The sequence below is a fragment of the Chelonia mydas genome, chromosome 1 (genome assembly GCF_015237465.2).
Source record: "Chelonia mydas isolate rCheMyd1 chromosome 1, rCheMyd1.pri.v2, whole genome shotgun sequence".
Classification (NCBI taxonomy): domain Eukaryota; kingdom Metazoa; phylum Chordata; order Testudines; family Cheloniidae; genus Chelonia; species Chelonia mydas.
The window spans coordinates 246,289,429-246,311,537 of record NC_057849.1 but is presented as its reverse complement, the minus strand read 5'-3'; the positions used below and the strand labels follow the sequence as shown (position 1 = coordinate 246,311,537).

The 22,109-nt window shown below is 43.8% G+C and overlaps 1 protein-coding gene and 1 non-coding gene across 2 annotated transcripts in view; both read left to right on the top strand.

Moving 5' to 3' along the window:
• The window catches only part of AKR1D1 (aldo-keto reductase family 1 member D1), a 53,441-nt gene extending 31,754 nt beyond the window's left edge, over window positions 1-21,687 (top strand). The window contains exons 4-9 of the mRNA XM_007072313.4: window positions 1,345-1,422; window positions 5,070-5,192; window positions 7,579-7,688; window positions 9,142-9,307; window positions 9,660-9,742; window positions 21,481-21,687. Of these exons, the coding sequence (XP_007072375.1) occupies window positions 1,345-1,422; window positions 5,070-5,192; window positions 7,579-7,688; window positions 9,142-9,307; window positions 9,660-9,742; window positions 21,481-21,523 (603 nt within the window). The 3' untranslated portion in view covers window positions 21,524-21,687. The remainder of the gene's footprint in view (window positions 1-1,344; window positions 1,423-5,069; window positions 5,193-7,578; window positions 7,689-9,141; window positions 9,308-9,659; window positions 9,743-21,480) is intronic.
• On the top strand, window positions 17,929-18,092 carry LOC114022487. The gene has a single exon (XR_003566568.1). It is a non-coding gene; the product is annotated as a U1 spliceosomal RNA (small nuclear RNA).
• Window positions 21,688-22,109: the final 422 nt, after the last annotated feature.

Genomic DNA, 22,109 nt, shown 5'->3' with positions numbered 1-22,109 from the left:
AGAGATGGCCCTAAAACCAAACTCCTGGATCCAGATCCAACCCATAAACTCTGAGTTGGCTGGAAGTCCATACCTGTTTTGCAACAACCCTTACCTTTATAATGATCCCTATAGAAGACGCCAAATTTTGGAGTAGGATGTTGCAGAATCCTGAAAAGTTTTGGCTAGGATCCCATGTTCATAAAGAATTCCAAACCCCTCTCTATTCTTCTCTCGCTCTCACCCAATTTAAGATGGAAAAGACCTAAATGCCATCTTACTTTTTCCTGACAGTGCAAGGTTCTTCTAATAAGACATAGTAAGAATTAATAATGGTAACAGGCCTGTCTCTTGGGACTTGCTTTAAGGAATGGTCTCATTTTTGAGGCAAAAAAACCTACACTTAACTCCACATCATGCTCCACTCTCTGAACTGTGAGGATGCTTTGTTGTACTAAGGTTCATTTTCACCCTAAAATGTCTTGCAGTTGCATGTGTTGAATGTGGTGGCACCAGTCACTGAGCACATTAGTCACAGCTGCATATTCCTGAGGAATTACCCTGTCGACACGTTACCCCGCACTTTTTGAACTATGGCCGTCTGAAGTCAGATCAGCTACCAGACACCACAAAAGGCATTTAAGGAAACAAAGTGAAACTAATATCCGATGAATGATTGACATTTTAAAATGTACTGCCTGTAGTAGCAACAAATTGATCAGCAAATGAGAGAAAGTGGTGCACTTATGTACCAGGCCTACGGATGCTTGCAAGCATCCTTAAAGTTCTCTCTGGGGTATCAAGGGAGATAGGAGAACTTGGGGCATGATCCTGAAAGATTCTTGGCACATCCTGCCAGGAGTCCAATGCACACAACTCTCATTAGCATCACTGGGAGTTGGTCCTGCAAGATTATCTTGCAATATCAGATGTTTAACTTGCATTGCTCTTCAGTGTCCCTGAATGGTAAATAGCACAAGCAAGCAGCATTGGAGGGGAATTGGGCTTTTGCAGTAGTCTAGCCATGTGGAAATGTTTGGCTGCCACAATGGAATATCTGGGAAATAGGGGATTAGACTCTGGAAAGCCATCCCCCCTTGCAACCTCCAGGATCATGGCACAACTCAAATGGAACTTTTTAGTGCATAGCCATATGAGGGGAATATTTCAGGAAGTGCACTTAATGATTCTAGCATTAAAGTACTGGTAGATGAAGGGAGGATGTGGCAAGCGCAATATGAATAACCTCTTGAACTTGGTGTGGTTAGAAAACCTCTGGATTTTTGTCCACTGATAAATGTAGAGTGTGTGTAAAACCTCCGTTCTGAGTAGTGGAAGCTGAAAACTATGACTTTGTTCTTTCAGCCTGGAGATGCAATCTACCCGAGAGATGAAAATGGAAAATATATCTACCATGAGACAAACTTATGTGCTACTTGGGAGGTACGCAGTTGTAACATTCCTATGCATTTAAACGCCATCACATCTGGGAAAGTGGCTCCTCTGCACTCTGGCTGAGGAACCTTGACAAGGCAATGTAGGTAAACTTGCATTTCCACTGACCGTGCTACTGACTCCCTGGATAAAGGGACTTCTGTGTGCAGGGGTGTCTCATTCCACCAGCATTAAGCAGACTCTGAGGGTAAAGCTATGCAGCAAATGAAGGTGTGACTAGCGCGGACAGGTGCGCCTGTGATAGCTTTAATCTAGCTCATGCAGATAACAAAAGTGAAGATGTCAGCTTGGGCTAGCAGCCCAGTATGAGCCTGCTGAGGACTATGGGTGGCTGTCTTGGGTTGCTAGCCCATGCCAACATGTCTTTACTACCAGCAAAAAGAAAGCTAGCACATATGCCAACACGTGCTAAAATCACACTTTGCATCCGATGAAGTGAGCTGTAGCCCACGAAAGCTTTGCTCAAATAAATTGGTTAGTCTCTAAGGTGCCACAAGTACTCCTTTTCTTTTTGCAAATACAGACTAACATGGCTGCTACTCTGAAACCTGACTTTATTTACATGTAGATGTATCCAAAAAATGTTTTTAGAAATGCCTTTTCACACTCCCTGATCAAGACATTGCACTTGTCTTGGATTAGTTGGGGCTTCTGGAACTGTTCGACTAGTTTGTTGTGGGCTGTCAGAGACCACCACGTTCATTGCAGTTGTAGCCTTTCAAGTCTTACTACTTTCAAAGAGATGGAGGAGATAGTGGTCCTTAGTAACATATGACTAGCTCCTTGTTGGTAACAGAAGATGTAGTTTCAAGGTAGGATAGAAAATTATGTTGCCTCACAAAAAATAACTCTCCCTCTGTTCTGGGGTATAAGTTACCGTAAGGGTATTCAACATTTCTTTTCATTACGAGGACTTTAGAAAGTGGCTCTCAACCTTTCCAGACTACTGTACACCTTTCAGTAGTTTCACCTCACTTAAACTACTTGCTTACAAAATCAGACAAAAATACAGAACTGTCACAGCACACTATTATGGAAAAATTGCTTACTTTCTCATTTTTACCATATAATAAATCAATTGGAATATAAATATTGTACTTACATTTCAGTGTATAGTATATAGAGCAGTATTAAGTCATTGTATGTATGAAATTTTAGTTTGTACTGACTTGGCTACTGCTTTTTATGTAACTACGCTGTAAAACTAGGCAAATATGTAGATGAGTTGCTGTACCCCCTGGAAGACCTCTGCGTACCCTCCGCGGTATGCATACCCCTGGCTGAGAACCACTGCTTTAGAGGGTAGTAGAACTGCATAGAGGTGCTGAATCCTGAATTGTCAATGGGCTGTGCCTTTCAAGGTTCCCACTTTTAAATATCTCAAACCTGCCCTTACTTAGAAGTAGAAACTTTGGTTCAAGTAAAGGGGGCAGGGCAATACACAACCCAGCCTTAGTCACATCTAGACACCACACTTTTTTTTCTTACACCACAGGTAAAAGGGAGCCTGGATCTCAGTCTAGTCCTCACTTTTGCACATCCTATAACATGATTTTGGCAATTAATTGATCTTTAAATATTCATGGTAAATAGGCCCAATGGCCTGTGATGGGATGTTAGATGGGGTGGGATCTGAGTTACTACAGAAAATTCTTTCCTGGGTATCTGGCTGGTGAATCTTGCCCATATGCTCAGGGTTTAGCTGATCGCCATATTTGGGGTCAGGAAGGAATTTTCCTCCAGAGGAGATTGGAAGAGGCCCTGGAGGTTTTTCACCCTCCTCTGTAGCATGGGGCACTGGTCACTTGCTGGAGGATTCTCTGCTCCTTGAAGTCTTTAAACCACGATTTGAGGACTTCAATAGCACAGACATAGGTGAGAGGTTTTTCGGAGGAGTGGTGGGTGAAATTCTGTGGCCTGCGTTGTGCAGGAGGTCAGACTAGATGATCATAATGGTCCCTTCTGACCTTAGTATCTATGAATCTATGAATAAGCCATGTGGCTTTTAACAATTTACTCAGCACAAGCAGCCATCTCTCCTCAAGAGACGGGAATAGCCAGGGTGCTACATGTCCAGATTGAATCTACACTGGCAAAAGTTGCATAGTGATGCCCTGCACTGGCTTAGCACGAGCTGCTGTTGGTCAAGATTTGGACACAATGGCAAAATTCTGAGGTGGGCTCCCAGGGCTGGAATAAGAGAAGGGGTGCTTCCAGGGAACACAGCTGTGTGGGTAACTTCCAGAGTAGCTGCTCACAATATGCTTGGCCTGAGCCCGTGCTGTTAGTTCCTCAGATTCACAAGTCAAATTCACTTAAACATGAAAGAAGAACATCTGTCAAACTTTCTCTGTTCAGCCCCTGCAGCTTGTTACCCTCAATCTGTTTCTTATTGTAAGGCTCTAGTGTAACATGACAGCCTCAGTAACAATAGGCAGGAAAAACCCAGCTGCTGCTGCTGAGATGGGGTCATCGCTGCCCGTAAATATTAGGATCAGTCTATATACAGCCAGCTAAACTCCTCCCTGGAGTAATTTAATTGTTTCAGTGTGGCTTCAGCAGCCAGGATTGTGGCTATTCTTGTTGCCTCACTGTTGAATGATGAAAATCATATGACAAGAAGAGGCCAGCCAGAGGCCATAAAATAAATGGAGCCTTTTGCTTCCCTAATTCCCCTATTCATTTAAATCAGAAAAGGATAATAAAACTGACAAGCAGGACATTCAGTACCCAGATGTTGGAGACAAGAGTAGAATCTACTGTAACTCTGCTTCATTGCACCACTGAATAGCCACTGCATTCATCAGAGGGGTTTTGGGAGAGAGGAGTATCTCTAAGTAAAGATACTCTTCTCCTGTTAATGAAGCATGGCATCAACTAAAAGCAGAGTATGAGAAGATGCTTAATGAAGGAATTATTGTATGTTTACGTTGTTCTTATAAGCTTCCTTAACTGCATAGCTATATTGGTTTGAAATGCAAATCCTGTATTCCTCTCAGCCCCATCTTCTCCTCCCGCTTCATTTTGCAATGAAGTCTTAATGCTGATTTTTGTGATGCACAATTTCATGGCAACACTTTGGCATAAAATTATGACTTAACTGTAGACTCTGGCAGGAGGAGAGCCTGGACTAACACTTGCACAGCTGAAATAATAGCTGGGGTAATTCAGAAAGTGACAGGGAAGGGAAGCTGTCTCTTGTTCAGATGTTGTCTCCCTTTCCCCACCCCTAAAGCTGGAGCAGTGTGGCAGTCCCTCTAAAATTTGAAATAAAACTCTGGAAGTGAACATGTGAAATGTATAAGTGCTGTATCTCAAATGTTTCTTCTGATTTGCTCTGCTTCCTGGGAAAATTCTACCCTAGTATGAAGTAACATTGAAATCTGAGGTGCCTTGGTTTGGTCTTCTGAAAATCTATGGCTGCATGAGAATTGAGTTTAGAATAGGAACAAAGCATCAACAGGAGTGCTAGTCCCTCCAAAGTAAAGGCCTTTCCTGTAAGGCATGCACACTTAACTCTCTAGACAGAGTCCCGAGTAAAGTATATTTCACCTAGCTAATAATGCTTACTTTCCTTCGCTGGAAGGTTTCTATTGAGGCTTTCTTTCTAATGCTCCCCGTTGCTATCTTTGCAGGCTTTGGAAGCATGTAAAGATGCCGGCTTGGCAAAATCTATTGGAGTGTCCAACTTCAACCGCAGGCAGCTGGAAATGATTCTGAACAAGCCAGGGCTCAAGCACAAACCTGTCAGCAATCAGGTATGATCCCAAGCAGAACCCTAACTCTACCTGAAACTGGCACTGTGGTACGGTGCTCAGAGGGACTACAAATACTTCCGCACAGATGACCTACTGCAGGTAGTAAGCTATGCACCATACCGCCAAACATTGAAGGCCAAACTTTCCTCCTTAAGAGTGAGCATGACTGATTTTTCACTCTACACTCAATATAAATATCCAAATTTGCTGCGAACATCCATTTCCTTCCAGATCCCTCTCCAGTGCTTGAAAACCTGAGTTTGTCCCATGGTGTATGAGTTTTAAGGGCTGTATGAATCCTTGTCACTGCAGACATGATCAAAAGGATTCAGCCATGTACCTCAAGTGATCCAAGAAAGTTCCCAACAGGCTAACCAGTCATCAGTTACCTCATTTAAAACAATTAGAGCCCAGTCCTATAGCATTTGGGATATTGTGCTTTATGTGTCTGCTATAAGGAACGATCTCTAGGAAACTACAACAAGCCAAAGAAGTTCTAAGGCACTCTTTTCTATGTCCTTTCCACAGGTAATTCTGTGGAGGTACTAGACCAAAGAACTAACTTAGCAATAAGACCATGTCATGCCATCAGCTTAAGCTAAACTTGCCACTGAAGTCAATGGTCAGGTCTAAGTAAAACCATGACAACGGGGTCCACAACCATTTATTTCTAAGTAGCTGGTCTGGATACAAGTCATTAGCATCTGGTGGTGGTTAGGGTGACTTCTGATTTGGAGTTGGAGAGATGGTGTTCGAGATGTCCAGTGACTGATATTGTGATTAGTGCTAATAGATATCCTTGTTAGCAGCATCAGAAGAGAGGCCAAAGATTGTATGGGAAAAAGAGGAAACTATCCTTTCACCCTCTGAAGTTGGCCTTGGAGGGACACTGACAAGGTAGTACTGGGGAAGTCTGCCACTGTCCTTGTACCTGTTCTTTGGCTACACAGGAGTTTCCTTGCCTCTGTGGCTGTCATTCTAATACTTTTTCCCACCACCAGCATTAAAGTTCAAGTTAAAAACAAGTTATCAAACAAGCACTAAACACCATAACTGCTTCTGGCTGGATTGTCTGACTCCATTCCTCCCCCCCAAGACTACATCAATACTACCCTCTGTCTGGGCCTAATAAAGATGCAAGGAAGAAGGTTCTGATTTAAAAAAAAAAAAAAGCAATTCTTAGGGGTTTGTATTAACTTCAGGAACTTATTATAAGAGCAAGCTGCTTTTATACCTCAGGAATGGATCTCCGAGAAATTGAGCACATAGCCAGAAAAACTCACTGTGGGCGATGGTACAGAATAGCTGCAGCCTGGAAAGGCAGAGGTTTGGAGCAGTCCATACCAAAAAATGTGGGGTTTATTTATTTATTTCCCTCAATTTTCTGCTGATGGCATAAGTTGTCACCAACTTTCTGGAGGCAAACTAAGATGGAGGCAGCCATCATTTTGGCTACAAAGAGAAGAGAAAAATACAATCATCAGGTAGCCAAGATGCTCCTGCCTCCTGGCATAGATCTCTATTCAGATGGCTATACATAAGTGTTGGGCAGAACATAAAGGCTGGTGAGTCAGGTCAACAGTTACCCTCATGCTCCCAATCTCTCTTCCATATCTTGTTTGCTATCTATCCACTGGGGAGAAGGCAAATTTCCCCCCATGTAATTACAATCATGAATTGCAAAGGTGTTAAACGGTCTGAATTGTTTCCCAAAAAGGAGGTCCACATTCCTCTTAGACTACTGTATATCTTGATTTCCCCCCCCGCCCCCCTTGCCTGGACATGGCTCAAGGTCTGTCATCATTGGAGCTGGGTGAAGCTTTTCAGCTGATACATCTTTAGCTGAAAAATGCAGATTTGGGATCAACCAGAATATTAGAATTCATGTTGAATTTGCAGAATTGTTTAGATCAAACCTAAAAATTCTAAAACTCTAAACTTCTCATTTGGACACATTTGAAATTAAACATTTTTTCCCCCAAATCAAAACTACTTTTCATTTTAAAAACTCGAAAAGTTTAGAAAAATGAAGTGTTTTGTTTCAGGTCAACTTCTCAGTGAATCAAAAGTTTCAAAGTTTCTTTTGGGTTGATCCGGAACACACTCTTTTTGGTATGGCCAGCAAAGTGAAAAATCAATTATTTCCACAGCTCCTGTCACAGTCTTTCCCCTGGGAAGGTCAGGATGGCCTGCCACCACCAGGATGGCCTGGATTTGAATGATTAATCTAGGGGGTAAAAGGTTCCATTTTCTTAAAACATTTTCCCCTACAATCTCTAATTCATCTGAGATTATAGTTGGTCAAACATGCAGAAAGAGATGTCAAGACATTATTCAGTATCTGTCACTATTTAATTTAATTGCTCCTTCTGTTTCATTCATGTAGGTTGAATGCCACCCATATTTCACCCAGCCCAAGCTCTTAGAATTTTGTAGACAACATGACATTGTCATTGTTGGGTACAGTCCACTAGGAACCGCAAGGGATGAAACGTGGTAAGTCTTCATACTAGCCTCACTTGTGGGGTGAACATTGCTACTAGAGAGTTGCAAGTCTCTCCACAGAGATCCAGCAAAAAGTAATATTATGGCTTCTCCCAAACGCTTGCTGTCCTCCAGTGGGGCAAGTATAAGCATTTGAAGCTGGGCTTCTACTCTTTTTGGAAACATGCTTCAGAGAAGCCAAAGTTCTTAATTTGGGATTTGGGTAAATCTACCTCACCATCCCTTTTACTAAGATGTAGCTTCTCAGCTCTAATTTGGGAATCCAAAATGTGATTTCCAGTATTCCTAAGGCCATCAGGCTATACAGGGTACGTCTACACTGCAGCTGAGAGCAATCCTCACAGCCTGAGTAGATGGACTGAAGTTAGCGCACTAAAATTAGCAGTGTGGACATTCCAGCTCTGACTTAAGACCACCCAAACCCCTGTGTCTGAGCTCAAGTGGCTTGCCCGATTCTCCACTGGAGCTGCACTGTTTTTTAGTGTGCTGGCACATGTCTCTTGACTTGTGCTGGGAGGCTTGCTCCCAGCTGCAGTGTAGACATAGGCAGCACTGACTAACCCTCTGAAGTGATCTCCTTGCCTTGCTCTGTCAATAGGGAATGTCAGTGAGTCAGCCCCATACAGTTGGCCAGAAGAGAGGCAACTATAATATAGAGCTCTAAAATGAGTAGCTGCATGGTGGGCAAACACTAGATCGTTTAGGGCACCAAACAGAACGGAGGACCTACCCAGTGGAAAACAAGTAGAACTATTCCTAGAAGTCATGAGGAACATCTCTCCTCTCTTCTCCACACAACTGATCCCATGATAACTTGATCTGGGCTGTTTAATACCTGACTCAGAAGCAGATCAGGATTATCAGGAAACAAAGGTACAGTATCAGGCTTCCCAAAGGCTAGAAGATGCCTGTATGCTTTGAACCTGATCAGAGGTTAGAGGTGGACAACTTATTACATCACCCAGTCCATCTCTCTGCTCATGTAGGACTGATCCCCTTGGTACACTTTCCTAGAGTCCTGTTCTGTTTACTTGTAAAAGTTCCAACGGGTGTTGCTTCCTGTGAGAGACTAACTGCCTTCCAAATCTTATTGCATGATTTACTGTTCAGCTCATGTCCTACTGTAATATATTTGACAATCAAACTTTTCCAAACACTTTCCATATTGAATAGGATGAGTGCTGGCTCATGATCTGTAAACTGCAGGTCGAGAGTGGGCAGATGAACTTACGCATGTTACTTCCACAAATCTTATTGTTTAACAGAGGCAGTGGGAAAACAGTACAAACATGGTGATAACTGATGCGTTTAGAATTAATCTTCATTTCATAACAGATTGTCCGAATCAGTTTTTGCTTCAGATTTCTGCTCTCTGCCTCTTTTCTTTAAATACTCCAGAATCAAAATAAAACACCCTTCTTTTTTCTTTTTCCCCCAATTCAAGGGTAAATGTGTCTTCCCCTCCTTTACTGAAGGACCCTGTGCTGAATGCCATTGGGGAAAAATACAACAAGACGGCAGCACAGGTTGTTCTGCGCTTCAACATCCAACGAGGGGTGGTGGTCATTCCCAAAAGCTTCCATCCACAGCGGATCAAAGAAAACTTCCAGGTAAGTTATAGATTTGTCTCTGCTCCACTGATATTGCTGACCCCTGCTTAGAGCATCTTCCCCTTCTCTCCTGAGGCAGAGAGGAGGCTTAACCATCCCGGAAACCTTTTCTATGTTGACTCTTACTCACCATCATTTCTATCACCTGGTGATGGTGCAATAGAGGGGAAGCTAGTATGGACAGGACACTGGACTCTTCATCAGTGTCATCTAGACCTATTCTGAGCAGGCTAAAACTCCAGCAGCCAGTCTACACTACTGCTCCCACCTGAAGTAGTGCAACAGTGAGAGATCAAGTAAACACTGAATCTCCCTTGCTGCAGATTACTCCTAATCTCCTCTTTTTCCCTAGATTTTTGACTTCTCACTCACTGGCAAGGAAATGAAGGACATTGAAGCCCTGAATAAAAACACCCGTTACGTGGAGATGCTGATGTAAGTCCAAGCTGAATCCCAGCCCTAGAGCAAGTGAATGGAGGCTCCTGAACAGTGCTGGGTTCTTAATGTCAACCCTGCCATGTCAACACTTCCATACACAATCACATCTACCTTATTTCAAGAGGTTCTCTTATGGTGATAAAAGGGCATCTGAATTTCAAACATCAAAGCGTAGGGGTGTTCAGGTCTGGTGGTTCAGCACATAAGATGACTTGTAAAACTTCAAAATTTGCAACATTTGCATATGGTTCAGAGTCTGAATAGCCTCCTAGGTCAAGGGGTAGGTAGGTGGTGTTTGGCTCAGTTCCATCTCTGTTTCAAAACTCTCTCTCCTCTTTCCTCAAGTGGCGGTGACTGTCCCAGACAGCTAAGGAGCATGCTGTGGAGCTCACTCAGTAAAAGGAATCACTCAACAATTGTCACTGAGTACTCCTAGGAGTGGAGTACTGTCTCTTGCCTCTGCTGCACTGCCATTGCTTTCCTCATATCAGCGGTGTCACAGTTCAAGGCAACTGCACCTGTCTTTCCCCTTAGTGGTGCAGTAAGGGCATCCATTCTTAGGCTTCTGGCTCCCCACATGTTGCCTCTCTTGAGTGGCGTCAGGGTTCCCTCCCCACTGTGAACTCTAGGGTACAGATGTGGGGACCCTGCATGAAAGACCCCCTAAGCTTATTTCTACCAGCTTAGTTAAAAATGTCCCCAAGGCACAAATTCTTTCTTGTCCTTCGAACGGTATTGCTCCCACCACCAAGTGAGTTCAACAAAGATTTAGGAAAAGGACCACTTGGAGTTCCTGTTTCCCCAAAATATCCCCCCAAGCCCCTTCACCCCCTTTCCTGAGGAGACTTGAGGGTAAACAAGGTGAGCACAGACCAGACCCTTTGGGTTTTTAGGACACTAAAAACCCCAATCGGATTCTTAAAAACAGAACCTTTATTATAAAGAAAAAAAGTAAAAGAAACACCTCTGTAAAATCAGGATGGAAAATAATTTTACAGGGTAATAAGATTTAAAACACAGAGGATTCCCCTCTAGGCAAAACTTTAAAGTTACAAAAAAAAACAGGAATAAACCTTACTCTTAGTATAGGGAAAATTCACAAGCTAAAACAAAAGATACTCTAACACATTTCCTTGCTATTACTTACTATTTCTGTCATTTTAGATGTATCATTCAGTAGGAGCTGGATTACTTGTTTGGTCTCTCTCTCTTTGTCGCCAGAGAGAACAACAACAGCCCAAAACAAAACTCTTCCCCCACAGATTTGAAAGTATCTTCTCCCCTTATTGGTCCTTTTGGTCAGGTGCCAACCAGGTTATCTGAGTTTCTTAACTCTTTACAGGTAAAGGAGGGATTTTATACTATTCTTAGCTGTATGCTTATGACACGCCCCCCCCCAAATCATAGACCGTGCTGGACAGCCTGCTCCACACTGGCTGTGATTTCTTCCTGGAGCTATAGGAGAAAACAGAATTAATAAGACACATGCACCTCTAGATATACTATTGTTTATATAAAAACTAACAATATTTTCCACATTTCAAGTATGATTTTAACCAGTTGATTCTGGGAAACTTTCACGGGAGAGTGCATCAGCCACTTTGTTAGAAGCTCCTGAAATCTGTTCTATTTCAAAATAAAAATCTTGGAGAGCTAAACTCCACCAAAGAAGTTTTTTGTTATCGTCCTTGATGGTGTGAAGCCACTTCAGCGCAGCATGGTCAGTATGCAGGTGGAAACGCCGTCCCCAAATGTATGGGCATAGCTTTTCCAGCACGTACACAATGGCATAACATTCCTTTTCGCTGATTGACCAGTGGGGGCTTTCCCTCTCAGACAGTTTTTTGCTGAGAAACACGACAGGATGGAATTCTTGATCCGGTCCTTTCTGCATTAAAACTGCTCCCACACCATGCTCGGATGCATCTGTGGTTACTAGGAAAGGTTTGTCAAAGTCTGGGGCCCTTAGAACAGGGTCAGACATGAGTGTCGCTTTAAGCTGGTTAAAGGTCTTCTGACACTCTTCGGTCCACTGAACCGCATTTGGCTGTTTCTTTTTGGTTAGGTCTGTCAGTGGGGCGGCAATTTGGCTGTATTGCGGTACAAATCGCCTGTAATATCCGGCCAAGCCTAAGAAGGATTGGACCTGTTTCTTTGACTTTGGGACAGGCCACTTTTGGATAGCATCCACTTTGGCCTGTAGGGGGTTGATAGTTCCTTGACCCACCTGGTGTCCAAGGTAAGTCACTCTGTTTAGGCCTATTTGACACTTCTTAGCCTTAATAGTTAGTCCTGCCTCCCTTATGCGCTTGAAAACTTTTTGCAGATGCTCCATGCGTTCTGCCCATGAATCAGAAAAGATGGCCACATCATCAAGGTAGACGACTGCAGATTCTCCCAATCCTGCTAGGAGACTATCTACAAGTTTTTGGAAAGTGCTGGGTGCATTTCGCAGCCCGAAAGGGAGCACATTAAATTCATACAGCCCTACATGGGTGATAAAGGCTGACCTTTCCTTGGCGGATTCATCCAGCAGTACTTGCCAGTACCCCTTGGTTAAGTCTAAGGTAGAGATGAACTGGGCATGTCCCAGTTTCTCCAATAGCTCATCTGTGCATGGCATTGGATAGTTGTCTGGGCGAGTTACAGCATTTAGTTTATGGTAGTCCACGCTGAAGCGTATCTCCCCATCTGGTTTGGGAACTAGAACCACTGGAGATGCCCATGCACTGTTAGAGGGGCGGATTACACCCATCTGTAGCATGTCCTGGATATCCTGTTCTTTAGCAGTTTTGGCTTAAGGAGACAACCGGTAAGGTTGGGCTCTAATTGGGTGAGCATTACCTGTGTCAATGGAGTGGTATGACAGTTCAGTCCGTCCTGGGGTGGCTGAGAACATCGACGCGAAGCTAGTGCACAGCTCCTTGATTTGCTGTCGCTGCAGATGTCCAAGGGTCATGGAGAGGTTCACCTCTTCCACGCCACTGTCACTTTTTCCTTCATAGTAGACACCTTCAGGCCACTCAGCGTCATCTCCTCTCTGGGCTGTAAACTGACAAAACTTTAATTCTCTGGAATAAAAAGGCTTTAGAGAATTAACATGGTACACTTTAGGCTTTAGGTTTGAGATGGGGGATGCTATGAGATAGTTAACAGCTCCCAGGAGCTCTTGGACTGCAAATGGCCCTTCCCACGACGCTTCCATCTTATGGGCCTGGAGCGCCGTCAAGACCATGACCCAGTCCCCTACTTTGAAGGAACGCTCTCTGGCATGTTTATCATACCAGGCCTTTTGCTCTTCCTGAGCATCTGTTAGGTTTTCTCTAGCAAGGGCTAAAGAGTCTCGGAGGGTGTTTTGTAGGTTGTTTACAAAGTCCAGAATGTTAGTTCCTGGAGAAGGCGTAAACCCCTCCCATTGTTGCTTCATCAACTGTAATGACCCCTTAACCTTGCAGCCATACACAAGTTCAAATGGTGAAAACCCTAAACTGGGATGTGGTACAGCTCTGTAGGCAAAGAGCAACTGCTGCAGCACTAGGTCCCAATCATTGGAGTGCTCATTTACGAATTTACATACTGTGGCCCCCAAAGTTCCATTAAACTTCTCCAGCAGGCCATTTGTTTGATGGTGGTAAGGGGTGGCAACCAAGTGGTTCACCCCATGAGCTTCCTGAAGGCTTTTCATTGTTCCTGCCAGAAAATTAGTTCCCGAATCCATAAGGTTGTCGGAGGGCCAACCTACCCTTGCAAAAATGTCTGTCTGTTAATGTCTGGCACACACTTTTAGCCCTGGTGTTGCTTAGAGCTACTGCTTCTGGCCATCAGGTGGTAAAATCCATGAAAGTCAGTAGGTACTGCTTTCCTCTGGGTGTCTTTTTTGGAAAATGACCCAGAATATCCACAGCTACTTGCTGAAATGGAAACTCAATGATGGGGAGTGGCTGGAGACAAACTTTGACCTGGTCTTGGGGTTTTCCCCACTCTTTGGCACACCTCACAAGACTGGACATAGGTAGAAATGTTCTTGCCCATTCCCTCCCAGTGGAATGACTTCCCCAAACGGTCTTTGGTCCTGTTCACCCTAGCATGGCCACTAGGATGATTGTGGGCTAAGCTCAAGAGCTTTACCCGGTACTTAGTTGGAACTACCAACTGTCTTTGAGGATGCCAGTCTTCCTGGTGCCTACCCGAAAGAGTTTCCTTCTATAAAAGTCCTCTTTCTACCACAAACTGGAATCTATTAGAAGAGCTGAGAGGTGGTGGGTTGTTCCATGCTGCCATCCAAGCTCCCTGGAGGCTTTCATCTGCTTCCTGCTCAGCCTGGAACTGTTCCCTTGATGCTGGAGACATCAGTTCTGCACTGGATTGTGGACTTGGGCTTTGTCCCTCTGGAAGCGATGTAGGTAATGGGGCTGTTTCTGTTGACTGTGAACCACTCTCCGCTGGTGCACTATGTTGGGTTTCAGGCTCCGGCTGAGCCTCTTGCGCAGGTTTAGCTGCTGCTACCAGTGCGGGCTTGGTGGTGCCCTCTGGTGTTAGAGTTGCTGACCGGGTTGTAAGTGCTGGATTCAGTGCTGCCAATGGTTCTGGTGCTGGTTGCTCTGTCAGTTCTGGTTCTGGGACTGGCTTTGGCTGGGTCTCTGGGACTTGATCTATTACTGCTGTCGCAGACGTTGAGATGGGCTCCGGTTCCACCACCTCAGTCTGGGTCTCTGGTAACACAGACTGGGCCTTTGTAGAAGGCTCAGGAACAGAGCTAGGTATGAAGGCTTGCTTAGCCTGGCTGTGGCTGACAATTCCCACCCCCTTGGCTAGCTTCACATGGTTGGCCAAGTCTTCCCCGAGCAGCATGGGAATGGGATAATCATTATAGACTGCAAAAGTCCACATTCTTGACCAGCCCTTGTATTGGACAGGCAACTTGGCTGTAGGCAAGTCAAAAGAGGTTGCCTTGAAAGGTTGAATCATCACTTGGGCCTCTGGGTTGATGAATTTGGGGTCCACTAGGGATTGGTGGATAGCTGACACTTGTGCTCCAGTGTCCCTCCACGCGATAGCCTTCTTCCCGCCCACACTCACAGTTTCCCTTTGCTCTGAGGGTATCTGGGAGTCATCTGGGCCTGAGGACCTTTGGTGTGACCCCGGTGCAATGAACTGCAATCTGTTGGGGTTCTTGGGGCAGTTGGTCTTTACATGCCCCAGCTCGTTACATTTAAAATGTCACCCAGCTGACTGGTCACTGAGGCGAGGTGGGTTGCTGGAGAATGCTGTGGTGAGATGATAAGGTGTCTGGGGTTTTCCTTGGGGTGTAGTTGGAGCCTTGGGCTGCCCCCGGTGGTATGGGGTGGTCTCGGGGTGCCCCTTCTGGTATCCCCCCAAACTGCGACCAGGGTTGTTCCTCTCTGCTACCTCCATCCGGTTTGTTCCGATTTGCTCTGCCTCTCTGGTGGTCTGGGACTGCTTGTACTGATCAGCATAAGAAGCAAGACATTCTGCTGAATCCATTTTCTTATCCCATAAACACTGTTTTACATCATCATTGGTCATTAGTCAGGAACTGCTCCTGGACAACCAAATCACACATTCCTTTCAAAGCTAGTTACACCCCTTCCTTTGACCCATTTATCTAACAGATCCTTCATCTGGTTTACATAAACCACGTTACTTAGTCCAGCCCTTCTCTTAAGGGCTCTAAATTTCACTCTGTAAATTTCAGGTGTAATTTAAAATTGCTTCAAAACCAAATCCTTAAATTTGCCATAGTCAGAAGCATCCTCAATAGGCATCTTGTTGAATATGTCCAGAGCTCTTCCAGTCAATTTTGCGACCAATGTGGTCATCTTGTGATCTTCAGGAATCGCATGGAGGGTGCACAGTCTTTCAAAAGTGATGAAATATTCAACAATATCACTGGATTCATCATAGTGTGGACATAGTCGTTCCCATTTGTGGATTTTTGGGGGAGGTGGAGCCACCTGCTGAAGGGTTTTGTCCTTTTAACTTTATCACCTCCAGTTTATGCTTCCTCTCTCTTCCCTAGCAGTTTTTTCTCTGGCCACTTGTGCATCAATCTCCATGTTTTAATTCCAGTTGTCTTTCATGTTCCTTCTTTCTTTCTTCAGCTTCCAATCTGGCTAAATCTAGTTTCTTTTGGACATCACTTTCTGTCATCTTAGCCTCCCTGCGCTTAGCTTAGCCTAACCCGAGAGAGAGAGAGAGAGAGAAAGAAAGAAAGACCCCAGCTTGTGAATTCCCTTGCTCTAGCTTAACTACTCTGCCCTGAGGCAGACAAGAAAGAGAAAAAACAAAAAACCTCCAGCTGCTCTCATCTAAAAAACAACAACCCAGCTTGTGAATACCCTTGCTGTAGCTTGACTACTCTGCCCTGAGGCAGAGAAGAGAGAGAGAGAGAGAGAGAGAGAGAGAACCTCCAGCTGCTCTCAGCTAAAAAAAGGTGTCCTTTTAATAAAAAAAAAAACAAACCTCCCTGCTTTCCAAGCAGCCAAAAGAAGAAAAAAGTCCTTTTAATATCCTGAGGTTTGTTCCTCTGGTTCAAAATGATCCCACCGCTCTGCCACCACCACACTTTCCTAGAGTCCTGTTCTGTTTACTCGTAAAAGTTCCAACTGGTGTTGCTTCCTGTGAGAGACTAACTGCCTTCCAAATCTTATTGCATGATTTACTGTTCAGCTCATGTCCTACTGTAATATATTTAGCAATCAAACTTTTCCAAACACTTTCCATATTGAATAGGATGAGTGCTGGCTCATGATCTGTAAACTGCAGGTCGAGAGTGGGCAGATGAACTTACGCATGTTACTTCCACAAATCTTATTGTTTGACAGGTGGAAACACGTGTTTTTGTCTCTCCCTTCTGACTGGGATATTTCTATGCTGAATAGTCCCCTGCCTTCCTTGTGATTATCCTCAGCAAACAGCAGGCTGCCTAAGCAAGCTGTTTTGCCTTCTCTTCACAGATGGTACACAGTGTAATTGCCACAGTTCAGCTACCACACAGCTATTTCTAAGCAAGCACACTTAATTCTTAAGCTAGTCAGCATGCACATAATTTCTTTACCTTCTCAGCGGTCACCCCAACTTCACCATGGGCTCTGGTTGGTGATTTAGTCATTCAAACCCTACCCAGGGGTTTTTCCTGTGGTCACAAGTTCATCACAGTTTCAGCTCAGAACAAGCACCCTCATGACATGGAATAATTCATTTACCCAGTTTGGGCCTTTGAAGAGACTGCGATTACCTAATCAGCCAGACAGTGGTTTTCTGCCCAAGCCAAAGCTTCAAAAGGGGTGTGAATCACTGTCATTCCCTTCACCCAAAGTATTTCCTAGACAATCTGCTTAATATATGTTCTCCCAAGAAGTCCTGCTGAAATTCCTAATACTTCTCAGAGATTGCATTAATCACATCTCCTAGAGAAGTTGCATACAAGTCCACAATAACACATAAATAATGCACTTTTAATACAATGGACCCCAGAGGCATTAATTTAATTCAATAAGATGTGACAAAGTTCCTCCCCTACCTTGGTGGGTCTTGCGCTTATTGGCGGATTTGCTCGCCTCGGAGATTCATGGCAGCCCTCAGTTTGGCTGTTTTCGTGAACCCACAGTTCAGGTCAACTTCTCCTGTGTCTGACCAGGAGTTGGGAGGTTTGGGGGGAACCCGGGCCAGCCCTCTACTCTGGATTCCAGCCCAGGGCCCTGTGGAATGCAGCTGTCTAGAGTGCCTCCTGGAACAGCTGTGCGGCAGCTACAACTCCCTGGGCTACTTCCCCATTCCTCCCAACACCTTCTTTATCCTCACCATAGTGTGGTGTCTGATAATGCTTGTATATAGTGTGGTGTCCTCCTGGTGTCTAATAATGCTTGTACACCTCAGTCCTCCAACAGTCCACATTCTCACTCTCAGCTCCTAGCGCCTCTTGTTCCCAGCTCCTCACATGCACACCACAAACTGAAGTGAGCTCCTTTTTAAAACCCAGGTGCCCTGATTAACCTGCCTTAATTGATTTTAGCAGCTTCTTGATTGGCTGCAGGTGTTCTAATCAGCCTGTCTTAATTGTCTCCAGAAGGTTCCTGATTGTTCTGGAAACTTCCCTGTTACCTTACCCAGGAAAAAGGGACCTACTTAGCCTGGGGCTTATATATCTGCCTTCTATTACTATACTTACCTGGCAGGGGAGATACCATGATCACGAAGGTGGTTTTCCCAGGGCGAGGCTCATCCATTGCCCTGCGGGTGTGCTGACCCTTGCGATTTCCCCAAATGCGGGAAACTCGACTGCATAATTTGTGGTAGTGGGGGACTGCGTTTGCGCTCTCCCCTGGGAAAAAAAAATTATTACTCTCCTATAGCCATCTGGCCCGACCCTGTCACAAAGATTTATCTTAATTCCATAAGGTTCGTCCAGGATAGTGTTATCTGTTACAAGTGAATGCTGGAGCTGAATCTCAAATTCCTATCGTGTGCATAGTACTAACACTTGACATTTGTATAGTGCCTTTGATCCTGAAGCATCCTAAAGCACTTCTCTTAGGGCTCCAAGTTTGGCTGAAAATAAGACTATCCATTTTCTAGTACAAGAGCATGTCCAGCCTATGGCTATACTGTATGCTGATCCCTTTTCAGGACACTCACTATGTTACCTGAAGCAACAAAGGCATTAATTTTGGGGTATCCCTCTCCACCTTCTTAGATTAGCTCTCGTGTCTCCTGATGGCTGTGCTGGGACAAAAGGTCTAAAAATTCTAGGATTGCAGCAACTCTAGAGTATTAACAGCTTTTTTCCTGCCTTTATCTATGGTTAGCAAAGTCCAACAGGAACAAATGGACGAGTTTAGTTAGCTACCTAAAAGGTGATGGACTATAGACGATAGGAAAGGTGAATTAGGTTGAAGATGCACTAAAATCTCAGCAAGGTGGTTGTCATCTATAATTATGTTTGTTTATTCATTCAGTGAATCTGGGGATAGCCAAGTGATCAACTTGCAATATGTTTTTAATGATTGTCTTTTTCTATTTAAAAATTATCTAAAATTATTATGTTCTTGATACTAGAAACTGTTTGGATTGCTTAGCTAAAATTCCTAACCTGCAGATATTTCGAATTTATAATTCAGACTCTGCTTGTGAAAAGTGAATCTTGGCTGGAATTCATAAATATCTTCATGTAGGGAAGTTCGATGCCCATGGGAAGGGGGAGAATGTTGAGAAGAGGGAGGATATTCAATTAAGTTTAAAGGTGGTAAATTTAAAACTAATAAAGGAAATACTCTTTCACATAACACATCATTAGACTGTGGAATTAATTGCCACAGGAAGTCAATGAGGCCAAAAACTTAGCAAGACTCAAAAAGGGAGTGGACACTTTATATGGATAACTAGAATATAGAGAGTTGTCATAATTATTAGCTTTTGGGAGGAGATGTTAAGCCTTATGCTTCACTGTTTAAGCCAATCTCAAATTGTTAGAACACCATTTTGCCTAATTTGTGTGGGGCAGATGACACCGGATCTTCTTAAGGAGGTGTTAGAACACTGTATTAAGCATCTGGACCAGCCCCTGTCAGATAGGACATTGTCTGGTCTGATCCAGGTTGTCAGTTCCTGTGTGAAAAGGTCAAACAGTAAAATGAAAATATACTTAATGTATTTGTGGGAAAATATTCCACTATTGCAGGTATGAATGAACAAATGTTTTTGACTTTCCTGTGGTTTTTCCAGCTTTAAACTAGACTGGAGTTGTGTACAAGTACATTTCATTTTGATAGCATTATCTTATTAGTTACCAAAGCTTACCCATGTTAACTACAGTGGAATTTTACATCAACATGTTTGACAAACAATGCAGTATCTGAAATCTAAACTGTCTTCAGAAAAACTGATTTTGCTGAATTTTGTTTGTTTTCCAGTGGGAAACCTAAATGTTTCAGGTCAGCTGATCTGTCAGCCTGATGTGCCATAGTGCCTCATGGGAGTTAAAGTTCAGGTGTCTTATCCCCCCACATTCTCCCCTGTGAGCCAGGCTCCTTGGCTGAACTACATCTCCTATGATGCACTGTCTCCGCTTTCATTGAACCAGTAGCAGTGCAGCATGACCACAGTATATCATGAGATGTGGGGAGCCCAACCCAGAAAAAAATGGAAACACGAGGCACTGTGGCTACTCAGGGGGACCAGATTAATGCAACCCAAGCTGAAACAAAACATCTTGATTTCGTTCAACAAACTAGTTTTTTCAATCTGGGAATGTCAGGGTTTCATTTTGGTTGAAAATGTCCAAACAAAATGTCTTAACATTACTGAATTGAAATGTTTGGAATTTTCCATTCTGCGAATTTCATCCTTAAGTCGGAAGGAAAAAAGTCAATATCCCTTCCCATGGGACAAATTCCAGTTTTTATCCAGCTTTACTGATTATACGCTAATGGTGCAGATGAATAACACAGCTGCCATGATGCCCTCAGCAGTGTTTCACACAACCGTTTGTTTTTACTGACAGGAAGTGCTGGCCTACATCTTCATTATAACCTACTTTATTTCAGAAACCACCTATAATAGCTGCTTAGTTAGCCAGAAGACTGGAAGTGTAGTATAGCCTCCAGGTTTTCTGGGACTAAAGAGGGAAATGTGGAAGACATTTGCACTTGCCTACATTTGGCTCTGGGACCATGTCTGCATTTTATGGCATTCCTAGATCTTTACTTTTCCTAGACATACACAACTTATATGAAGTATGAAGTCTTGCAATTGAGTCTGTAGTCTGATGGACATAAAACAATTGCACTAACATACATGAACTTTCCCTTCACCTTAATTAGGTCATTCAAAGGCTCCTTGTGACCACTGAAACATGAATGCTATAAAATAACTAAATAGGGTATCCACACCCATGCTGAGTTACTGCAGTTTCATTAAAGGAGACAGCTAAGGTTAGCTTGGATGCAAAAGATTCATGGAAAAAAGGCCAAGCCAGAGCAGACCCATCCATGCCAGCTCAAACAACCTGAGCTAAAGAAATGCATCTTTTTTTCAGAGCTGCTGTTTTCTGACTTTCCTCTAAGTTTAGCCAGTACTGGGACTCCAGCTGAGGAGCATTCTAGCCATATGGCATCCATCAAACAAACAGTGGCATTTCTTTTCCCCTGCAGAAGTAGGAAAACCTGCAGATTTACCCGTTTTCTGAAACCTGTGTAGAATGTTTTGCATGAAGAGGGTTTAACATAGGTCTGAAGTCTCTAGCAACAAGGCAGGGAAAGCTTGCCCTAATCTGCCCGACACTAATGTGCCTCATATCTCACCTAGAGGGAACCAATTTATTTTTTTCCCCCCCATGCCTGGTAAGTCTCTAGCTTCCTGAGTCTGCCCACAAAGCTGTGTCAGTACCAGTGCTGACTTGTGTGGTATGAATACCAGGCCACCCGGAACTTAACTAACACACACATCCGGCCCCAGAGCTCTTCAGATAGGTCAATGAACAGCTTTCGATCGCTTTCTCTCTGTAAGCTTCAAAGCTTAGCTGAAGGACTGTACTATCTTCTTTTCTTAAGTCTATTTGGGTTACCCCAGTAGCGTTTTATTACAGTAGCAGGCAGAGACCTCAACCCGGTCTGGAGCGTGTTGTGCTAGGCACTGGATAACTAGTGCTAGCGTCTGGTGTTGCCGTATGTAATAGCTTTTGTGGTGAAGACTCTTTATCTGCATTCTCTTCACAGGTGGCGTGACCATCCGGAGTATCCCTTCAATGATGAATATTGAAAAGAAACCATAGCGGCATATATTCAACTCAATATTGTGTCCAAACACACCTAGTTCTAAAAGGGCTTTCACTGTAATGGAGACTTTCCAGAACATCAGAATTAAAACATGAATGAAGTTACATTTCATTTGTCTCTTCAAACTTTCCTTGTCACCCTTGCCAACAGCTGAAGGATAGTTCTGTTTAAGTTACTGATAGGCCCAAACCATGTGAGCTGAACACTTTAATTTTTTATTTGGGGCAGGGTGGGAGGGGAGAAGAGCACGCAGGATCCAAAATGAATCCTGTTTCTGAGTCTTAATGTGCAGTCTATATAAAACAAAGATCAGAACATTCCTGACTTGTAGAGTTTTTAAAACTGGGTCAAAACTGTGCAGTGCAGGCACATTGCTACCTCAGATTGAATGCGGCATGTCAGCTCACCATCATGTTTGATCTTGCAGTGAAGCCGTAGCATTGAATTTGTGACATCAGAATAATTTCCACAGCAATAGGCTAGCAGCACAAACACAGCATTCTCAAGATCCAGTGCAAAGGCTGGTTGGGAGGAGGAGATTACTTGGGCATTTAAAAAAAAATTGTCTA